The following is a 10,081-nucleotide window of genomic DNA, read 5'->3' as shown; positions in this document are numbered from 1 at the left end:
AGTCTGTCTACTCAGCTCGATGTGCACAAAGCCCTTTTAGCTGCTCGTGGAAATTTCCGGGTCAAGCCACTTTCCTTGTTGAGTACAACGATGCCCTGACAATCTGCGTGTTCAGGATTATTTGGCAAATCGAAGCGACGATTGGGTCAGCAGACCCTTGACGATAAGTCTGCCCAAAAAGGATGGCAGGCCAGAGGAAAATGAAGATTAAACAATATTTCCAAATGCAGGCGGTTCAGTAACACGGATCACGCAACCGTATTACATAGGACAAACAATGCGATGGCTCACGAGATCAGAGTGGGCGGCACGCTTCAACGCTCAGCTGCGAAGCACGCAGATGATAAGGGATAATGCCTACATGCACATGTGAAGCGGACAAAGATCCACTCCTTGCAGAATTGGGAAGACGCCCTGGGATTGCTGTGGATTGGTAAGCATGGTCCATCTGACATGGGCGGGCAATGGGCAGGCTACATGACCAAGTGTTGGGCACACTTGAATATGACCTGTCGCGTTGCATGGGAGCGGTTGAACTGGACAAGAGGTATATACGTGGCGACATGTGCCCTGTAGACAACGACTGGTGGCCGCTCAGCATTCACTCACGTGAAAGTCCTTGTCCCGACAAGGCAATTGGTGTTGCTTCCACCCTAACAGGCCTGTTAGGGGCAGAAGTAGCCGGTTCAAATCCGACAGTGGCCTTTAATCTTTTTTCCATCTCACGTTTCTCCTCAGTGAGGCTATCAGAGGCTCTTATCAAGACTCGAAGCACGGCCTCGACACCATGTATGCATGGTTGACTGGGGAGTTTTTAGTGTTTTCGCTGTGATCCGAGTCGCGGATCATTGCTTTCGAGATCAATATTCTCAGAACTGCTTGAAGCAAGTTGCTAACGCGCACACTGTGGCAGGCCACTGGCGCATGTCCCGGGCACTTGGCTATGTAGACGTGGTAACAAGTTTGCATTAAATAATCTGTGTTATCATAGTGTGCCACCTTCACCCACCTCTTAAATATATATTGCAATCACACGACTCATGCATTTGGGCCATCAGGGCCGCGCAACCCTCCATCTCAACATCTTCTCTGCAAGGAGCGGCACAACGTTGGTGTCTGCGTAAGGGTAACTGCCAGGCACCTGCCAGGACTCTCTCAAGAGCTTTATTCTGTCGCTATTCCGCGGCAGCCCATAGAAGTCAGCCCCATGAAAGCTGGAGAATCCTTCCAAGTTCTCCAGCTTCCCGGCATCCTCAAAGAGCTGCGCATAGAGCTGCAAAGCTATCGGCGCGCTGAAGATGCCCGCACAACCACAAGATGCTTCCTGCAGCATACAAAGGAAGGCGTCAGTTCTGGTCACAGCATGCGCGTGCACTGCACTATATCCCCAGGTACTGGGCAAAGATGTACATGCGCCCAAAGGAATAATGGACTTTTCACCTTTGTTTCCCTCGCATGTGGGGCGCTGTCAGTCCCCAGGAAGAACTTGGGGTTGCCGTTCGTCGCTGCAGTGAACACCGCCTGCCTGTGTTTCTCCCGCTTCAACACCGGCAGGCAGTATGCGTGTGGCTGCAGGCCACCCTGCAATTACCCCCAAATCACTCAGATCTGGCAGTCATGCGCATGCATGCCGCTAGCGACAAGCCTGTCAATGAGACATGCTGCAGATCAGACATCGTCGAGCAGGCTTGCGCACTCATGTGCATGCAAGCGGCATGCAGCAAGTCTGTTGAGAGCCACACTGTGAGCTTTTGCAAGCAATCTATAAGCTCATATTTTCATGCCGACATTCGCATGCGTGCAGCATGCAACAAGCCCGTCAATAAGGCGCATCGCAGAACAAATTTTGCTGCACAAGCTTGTGCCCACCTGAAAGAGAGCGTTGCGGTTGAAGAGCATGTGCTGCGGGGTGATCGACGCTGCGATATTTGCCGGAGCAGATTCCACAAATTCGACTGCCTGCTGGGTTGTGATGTGCTCCAGGACCACCTTCAGGTTGGGAAGCTGCTCAAGCAGGGGACGCAGAACTGTCTCAATGAAGACCATCTCGCGGTCAAAGACATCCACCTCAGGGCTCGTCACCTCCCCGTGCACAAGGAGCAGCATGCCAGCCTGCCAGCCAAGAACACCCCCTTTAGAAACTACCTTTCTACCTTTGCTCATCTACCCACTCAAGAGGGAACCTGCGCTTCAAGCGATGGGCGCTGTATGCAGAATCAAGCCAAAGCTGGTGGATCAGATGGATACCTCTGCCATGGCATTGAGCGTGGGTAAGCAGCGAGCTACATCTGTGACACCGCTGTCAGAGTTGGTTGTGGCCCCAGCAGGGTAGAGCTTGAAAGCCACAATGCCGGCCTCCTTGGCAGCCTGCACCTCCTCTGGCGCAGTCTTGTCTGTCAGGTACAGCGTCATCAGCGGCTCAAAGTCTGAGTGCTTTGGCAGGGCCTCCATGATGCTGCGTTTGTACTCCAATGCCTGCGATTTTGTAGCAAAAGCTTTTCATCAAAGCGTTGCTTTAGGAGTTATGTGATGGGGCAAAGGAAAATGCAGGCATTGCAGGCGGACCTGTGCTGTCCTGACAACTGGCTGCTTCAGGTTGGGCATGATGATGGCCCGTTTGAAGACATCTGCGGACAGCGGTGCCACCGATCGCAGGCCAGCACCATCACGGACGTGAAGGTGGAAATCGTCTGGTCGTGTGATCGAAATACTGCTTGCTGTTGCAGACATGAGGCTCCTCGCAATCTGCTCCCTAGACCTTCCAACACAGGCGATCCTCTCAAATCGTGCATAATTATTTAAGGATAAAAATCAATACTATGAGCTTAGTATGTGGGTGGATACCTTGAGATCGTGGACGCTAAATGGGCAATCATGCATGACTGCTTTAAAACATCCTTGAGGGCTGACTTTCTTGATCACGCGCACTTCTGTATGATCCAACAACTTTGGATTCTGATGGGCGCAGTTGCGAAGGACCCCGATCTGCTCTGTTCACATGAGTCGTCAAAACAGAAGTACATGACTGACACGTAGGATCAGACCACGTGCGAACTTGCCTTCCCCATGCTTTCGTTCATTGGATCGCTCTGATGCAGAAGTAAATGTTGATGTTCACATCGAGACCTCCTAAATCTGAAACAGTGCATTTATGCTGATGTCAACACCATGATTGGTAAAGTGGCAGGCATGCGTCATGCAAGGATCTATGATCATATGACCAGTGATGATCACAATCACAATCATACGATATCCTAGGATCAGGCCTGATCGGGTCAGTGTCAGCAACCAATCCCCGCAGCTACGCTAAGTTGAGGAGGTTTGGTAGACATGTCATGTGAGGAGCTTAAGTGGCAAGGTGGGATGAAACAATTACAAACGCCGCAGCGACAAGCAATAATGGGGAGGAGATGAAATAGGGAAAGATGTGCAAATAAGACGCAAGTGCAACGTAATATAGTATCATCGGCCTAAACACTCTCGAGCTCCCTTCACAGAGTCATTAGATGCTCAGCAATCTCCTGCTTTGGCGGGTCTGGCACTGAAAGAATCCACAAGCTGCAAGTCCGGGAAATCAGCAGTGTGGCCAGTACGTTACTCACCAGTAGCAATGGCACTTGCGCAAGCATGCTACATACTCTTCTTTGAGCCTCATAATTTCCCTGCACCCTCACGGAAATTTAAATGCTGTTGCTGTACCTGCAAATCTAACAGCACTGCTGCCTGATCCTGCAGCTCCCAGCCAAGCCAACCCACAAGAGCCTCGTCACCTTCTCTATTAGGCGAGGTCTTTATGATAGGGTCCTATCATGTGATCATCACTATCACTATCTGAACCAGTGGGTGTTCAAATCAGCGAGTAGCAGCCTGCTGCCGTTTTCGGCAGTCCCTCAGACTTACTGCCACTGCAGACTTTAAATAGCTGCGCATGCGCAGGGACATTGTCTGCTGCTGAACCCAGAACACTAGGAACCAGGAACAGCCTCAAATGGCTGCCATTTGCACGCGGAAATCATTGTCGCACCTAAAGGTGGTTGGGTAACTCATCCCATGGCACCAGGTGAGGCCAGGGACATAGCAGCACTAGCGCGTATCCGCCAGCGCCCAACGCACCACCAGATTAGGCAGTGTGTAATCAGCACCCATGCCCCCATAGGTCTACCAGATGAGGCAGTTGCCTGATCACTCCGCGCGCCAAACATTAGTCACCAGCACCGCAGCTCCCGCCAAGTCAGGCGGTTGCCTAGTTTGTGCGTGCGCCAATGTAGGTGGCCAGCCCCAGGAGAGGCGCCACCTTGGCCGGGTCGTAGCAGGACAGCTGCTCCTTCGCGTCAGCGATCAGCTGCTGGGCAACTTCCTTGGAGCGCTCAATGCCCAGCAGGGAGGGGTATGTGGTCTTGTCTGAAAGCAGGTCCTTGCCGGCTGTCTTGCCCAGCACCTCGCTGCTCTGCGTGATGTCCAGAATGTCGTCCACCACCTGTGATGATCATGACAGGCGCTTCAGCGTAGCACAATTTGTGCCCCAGCATGCAGGAAACCAAAGAGCGGCATTCCCACCCAGGAAGGGCACACTGGTTGTCACAGCAATTTCCAGCCTTGCACTCTACTTCATTCCCTGTTTGATCTCGAGAGTGTGTGCCACAGACGTATGTACATGCCACACAGAATCCTCGGCAGCCATCTCGCTGAGCCATGCTGCTATTGCTAGGCTGCCATCTCTGCTCTGTTGCGCGCTTGCAGTACTGGGCAAGCACCACACATGAAGTGCGAAGAACAGAGACTATCTAACAAGATAATGTGCTTATGACGGCGTTGCCATGTAGTGCCGGCGCACCTGGAAGGCAAGGCCTATGCAGCGCGCGTACTTGCGCAGGCGCTCGACGTCCGGCTCGCCAGCGCCGCCCACGAGCGCGCCGCAGACCACGGACGCCTCGAGCAGTGCCGCCGTCTTGTGCTCGTGAATGTACTGCAGCGTCTCCAGGCCAACCTGCAGGCATTTGCACACCCAGTCACAGTGTGCTCAGGGGTTGAACCCCAAAGTATCTGTTGAACTGGGCAGCAGAGACGATCGGCCACGCACTTGAGGTGCTGATGGGATCGATACAATTGAGCGGCAGAGACAACCAAGCGGGTAAATTAAGGCAGAGAGCACCGACCAGCGCTCACAGAGACTGTTTAAGACTGCAGGAGCCCGCATGAGGTTGCTCTGCAGATGCATCAATGTAACAAAAACCACAAGTAATCAAAAGGTGGGGTAGATATAGGCGATAAGTACGGGACAGGCTTGTTCTTTATGCGAGTAATACCTGCTCAGCCATTCCCTCGCTCTTGATGTCCACAATCTGTCCCGCCACCAACCCCTCTGCACCAGTTGCCTTGCCAACCTCGCACACCACCTGCACACATGGCAACACAAAATGCCATCAGTCAACTTCTGAGTTACAGAACCTTCACCATGCTAAGGCACGCAACTTTGGTTCACCAAAGCAGTTCACTATTGGATGTACAAGCGGTGAATGAGCCATTGCAAGGGGGAGCTGCAAACATGTGGATGATGGATGCATGTGGATTGGGTATTGGTACAGGTGACTCACCCTGACTATCCTCTCGGGAGCCACCCCCCGAGTCTCTCTACAGATGTACTCAAACGCCAAACACAAGAGCGCGTCACCGGCCAGTATCGCCACGTCCTCACCGTAAACCTGGACATTTGCAAAGATGGGGTTCTGTGAGATTATATTCGCAACCCTTGCGTTTGGATTAATTCTACATGGACCCCCAGAAGAATATGGCCGTCCGCCCAGCAGCATGGAAAGAGGCATCTGTCAAAACGATCTCCCACCTGCACATTGAAAGCCCAGGCCATCGCAAAGTCGGGATACGCCACAGCAAACAACAGACACATCGCACTGCAACAAGCTTGTGCTCTGTGGACCGGCCGCAGTGGCCAAAGCAACCACAGAGCCAGGCCGTGCGCCTCAAGCAACATACACATAGCTGTGCACCGACCTTGTGCTTTCTGGGATGCCAAAGCATTTGCACAGCCACGGTACTCCAAGAGACAGACACATTGTGCTGGAGTCACCAAACAGCTGGTGGGCTCGCCACAGCGCCCAAAGCATGCACAAGCCAGGCTGTGCATTCCAGCTACTGGTACTGCAGCTGCAGACATTTGGCACGGCAGTCAGATACAGGGGGGTGCAGTCACCTTATGGTTGGTGGGCTTGCCCCGGCGGAAGTCGTCGTTGTCCATGGAGGGGAGGTCGTCGTGGATGAGAGACATCGTATGCAGCATCTCCATTGCGCACGCCGTGGGCATCGCCTGTGTGCATACATTATATAATATTTTGACAATATTACAGTGATCGTAGTGATAATTGCGGACCTGCACAGCTGCAATACTCCTTACGGTGGCCCGCTTACGTTTGTGTCTGTGTTCCTGTCCTATCACCCCACTTGGCCCCAACCCTCACTGCGGCCATCTCCACCTCATTGCACAGCGAGAAGTGGGCAACAACATCCACAGGTATGGCTAAAGTGGCTATTGTGTACAGGGCAGAATGCTGACCTGCGCGATGTTCCCTCCCACTGCTTCGCAGGCCGCGAGGCACAGGCACGGCCGCACGCGCTTGCCGCCCGCCAGCAGCGAGTATCTGCGCAACATCCACCCCTGAGCCTCAGGGGATCTAACATACTTCTGTATGCAGCCCTCAGCGACCTCCTCCTGGCCAGTGTCGAACAGACACCGGTCCCGAGAGAGGTGCCCTCATTTTCCTGCTCCCTGACAGGAATGTGAAGAGCCTCCATGAACTAAAAGCTTTGCACACATAACGTTCCAAAAGCCCTTTGCACACTCATACACGGACTAAATGTGCTCGAATATACTAGAATATGTCACTGCCCGGGAGAGACACGAAAATTGCATTGATAACTTGACCTGCTGCCCGCAGTCTAGACCGCGTAACTCTTCGTGTAGCGAGAGTCACCTCATGGACTCGTTTATGATCTCTGGGTACTGCAGCGGCACAGACTTGTCCAGGGCCTCATTTACAAGCGTCGCCCGTTCCTTCATGTATGCTGCAAAGTTAAAGGCTTCCTCCACAGCTGCTGGCTTCTCGGCAACTGCCACCTCCACTGAGTTGCGCACCTGCCAGGAAGCAGCATTTATGGGTCAGTGAGCGTTCCTTGAAATCATGATGCCAACAAATACTGCTCAAACCTTTTGATAGCAGGCTCAGAGCTGTTGACTAGCTTCCACCAGCCTTCAGCTTTTCACTGTAGCCTTAACAGCAAGTCTGATGATCAAGAATCTGGCGGAAGCAGCCAAACAGCTATTCACTGTAGCCTTAATAGCAAGTCTGATGATCAAGAATCCGATGAATGCAACCAAAACTCCAGCTTTTACTAGTAGCAGGTTACCTGAAGCAGGCGCCTGGGCGCGCATCTTCTCGGCACGCAATGCCGTGGGCTGAAGGAGGGAGTGAGAGCACTGCAAACACCCTGGGGTTTAGCCCTGCGCAGCCAGTGAAGACGCTCATGTTAGGAACTTGCACTTCAGGTGCCTCTGTTGAGATGTCAGATGGGGCACAAATATATCGATCCAATCAGTAGATTCACTTGTAATTCATAATCTTAAAACATGCACATCGATACGGTATTGATGCAAGCATGACCTGGAGAGCTTATGCTTCAGAAGGGCGCCAGTTCGTAATTGCCTAGTATGTTTCGAAGTTTGTTGAAGGGTATACCTGCTGTGCGAGGGTGCAGACGGAAGCATTGCACACGCAGAAGGCGCGCTGACCATGCTGCGCATCCTTCCACTCTTTGACAGACTCCAAGCTGCCTTATAACAAAATGGGATGTTTCCCAAAACTTCCTTCACGACCAGCTGCAGATTACTTAACTGTCAAGCCTCACTCCAGTCCTCGCGAATACTGTAGAGTTTTGTTCTTTCTCGGATCGAGCTCCAATGCACCAAGGTTGCCTGTCGTCTGCTCGGTCTTATCGGAAGAAGATTGCCATGGCGCTGAGCGCTGTTGCCAATTTAGACGCCGACCGAGCTGGCCTCAAGAGTGGATAGCCGAGCACCTAGCAAGTCCCGAGACTCTACCATACCGATTGCATCTAGTCTTGTATTCACTTTCGAACTCAACGCTAGAACAATGGCCCCCATCCTCATGTCGAAGCCCTGCGCTGCGCCCGTCAGGGTCGCCCTGCGTACACAGGCCCGTTCAATGGCGGCACCTCTCGTCGCCCGCATCAACAGGCAGACCCGTGGGGCTCGCTGCGTCACACGTGCTGCAGTTGACACCACACAGGTGGGTCACAGAACCCCCCAACAACATCGGCAGTCGGTGCACAGCAGAAAGTGATGCACACTCAGCAGCTGGGACATCCAGCGGTTTGCCAGACGCAGCTTACATTTCAAGGAATCATTTTGGGGTGAAACCATTCCTTTGTGTGGCTCATATCGAGGGATGCCACAGAACAGGGAAATCGAGGCTGCTAAGGACAAACTGATCTGACAATCGATTGGGGCAGGGCCTCTTGAACCAGCCTTTTGCAAATGAAATTCCTTTTTTTGTAGTGTCCTTATTAATCCATAGAGCAGTGAGAATGATCGGGAAATTTTCTTGTGGGCGTCATTTGTTAGGTTTAGGTTGACAGGCTGGTGCAAGGAGGCACTAACATCTTCATCCTCCTGAGATATAGCACTTGGGGACAGCAGAAGCAGCATCTGACTCTTGAGAACGGATGTTATATTTCATTTGCTTTCACGTTTCCCCCACAGAGATCTGCATGCCAAAGATGCAACCTTTGCTTGGCTGGATTGCTGCCCAAGGTTTGAAGAACCCTCAGGCCTGGTCCCATCAGCCCTGTATGATTGAGTGTTCATGTACTACTGGTGCACACCTGCAGGTGTTGGAGGATGTGCGTGCCATCATCTCAGAGCAGCTGGGCACTGACATCAAGGAGGTCAAGTCGGACTCAAAGTTCGTGGACTTGGGAGCTGACTCGCTCGACACTGTGGAGATCATGATGGCTCTGGAGGAGAAGTTTAACATCCAGCTGGACGAGGAGGGCGCAGAGAAGATCAGCACTGTCCAGGTGCATTTCTTTTTGGGCCCTAAATGAACCAGCCTTGGCACAGCATAGATTGAACGTGTGCTAGTGCTTGCAACATACGTGTGCAATTTTTCATCCAGGCATAGTAGTATTGCATCAGGACGGGGGACCAGTCAGAGAGGCGTATGAAAGAAGCAGTAAATTTTGAGAGGAAAGCAGGGATGCCTGACTGTTGAGACGGTGTTGTTGCATTCTAAAGCAAGTGCAGATGTCTTCTTGTCTTTGCATTCTAATGCAGATGTCTTCTTGTCAGTATACCTTTTGAACGTCCCAGGACATCCAATGTCAGCTGCAAGTTGTTGGATAGCAGACGCTGAGTGGTGTCTCCTTTGTGGGCGCAGGAGGCAGCAGACCTGATCGCCACCCAGATTGAGAGCGCATGAGAGGAGTGACAGCAATCACCGCAGGGGCCAGAGTTGCCAATTGCAGCTCTCCATCTGCTGAGTGCCCGTGCTAATATTAGCTGAGCGTTATGTCCACATGTACAAATGAACTGCTGAGCCACGAAGATGCCTGGATAGGTGTGGGGAGACTGCCAACGAAAGCAGCGCATTTTGTTGTAGCTTTTTCCGTTGACTTTGCTAGACGCGACTGTAAGCATGTCACTGTCTCGATTTGTAAATGACCTACTACCATGTGCCCAAATGCATTCACTTGGCGATATTTGCAATTGCAATGCAGCAACCAGCAAAATACTGCGACTCGCGAAGGCTGTCCACAATCATGCATGCATGTGACACACCTTGAGACAGTCACAAATTGTGCCACGTGCCACGCACACACTGAGAGTCAGAGATGAGCATGATCTCAATTAGTGCAACCAGTTGGACAGTGCTCAGATCCTGTGGATGCTGCTCTTGGTAACCACAATGTCTGTTTCATGAACGAGATAGCTCAAGGTGTTCCGTACAAGGCTGAAGAGCAGGCATTATCGACGCTGTCTTGAATGCACAGG

General features: G+C 52.2%; 3 protein-coding genes across 3 annotated transcripts; 1 reads left to right on the top strand and 2 right to left on the bottom strand.

Annotated features, from left to right (window-relative positions):
• Positions 1-1,054: 1,054 nt before the first annotated feature.
• On the bottom strand, positions 1,055-2,730 carry COCSUDRAFT_13139 (dihydroorotase, homodimeric type; the record flags this gene model as incomplete). The annotated part of the gene is made up of 5 exons (XM_005650698.1): positions 1,055-1,324; positions 1,441-1,581; positions 1,870-2,112; positions 2,248-2,475; positions 2,566-2,730. 5 exons carry the CDS (start codon positions 2,728-2,730, stop codon positions 1,055-1,057), a joined length of 1,047 nt encoding a protein of 348 aa, XP_005650755.1.
• A 1,513-nt stretch (positions 2,731-4,243) lies between these two features.
• Positions 4,244-7,072, bottom strand: COCSUDRAFT_12737 (Polyprenyl synthetase; the record flags this gene model as incomplete). Its single annotated transcript, XM_005650697.1, has 7 exons — positions 4,244-4,477; positions 4,835-4,987; positions 5,307-5,396; positions 5,595-5,702; positions 6,209-6,322; positions 6,569-6,653; positions 6,987-7,072. The coding sequence occupies 7 exons, from the start codon at positions 7,070-7,072 to the stop codon at positions 4,244-4,246; spliced, it is 870 nt and encodes a 289-aa protein (XP_005650754.1).
• A 1,029-nt stretch (positions 7,073-8,101) lies between these two features.
• Positions 8,102-9,760, top strand: COCSUDRAFT_52715 (plastid acyl carrier protein). The gene is made up of 3 exons (XM_005650696.1): positions 8,102-8,318; positions 8,920-9,108; positions 9,468-9,760. Exons 1-3 carry the CDS (start codon positions 8,163-8,165, stop codon positions 9,507-9,509), a joined length of 387 nt encoding a protein of 128 aa, XP_005650753.1. The 5' UTR covers positions 8,102-8,162; the 3' UTR covers positions 9,510-9,760.
• The last annotated feature ends 321 nt before the right edge of the window (positions 9,761-10,081 follow it).

The sequence above is a fragment of the Coccomyxa subellipsoidea genome (assembly GCF_000258705.1).
Source record: "Coccomyxa subellipsoidea C-169, whole genome shotgun sequence".
NCBI lineage: Eukaryota > Viridiplantae > Chlorophyta > Trebouxiophyceae > Coccomyxaceae > Coccomyxa > Coccomyxa subellipsoidea.
Note: the sequence above shows the minus strand (reverse complement) of the source record. Positions and strands in the feature narration are given on the sequence as shown.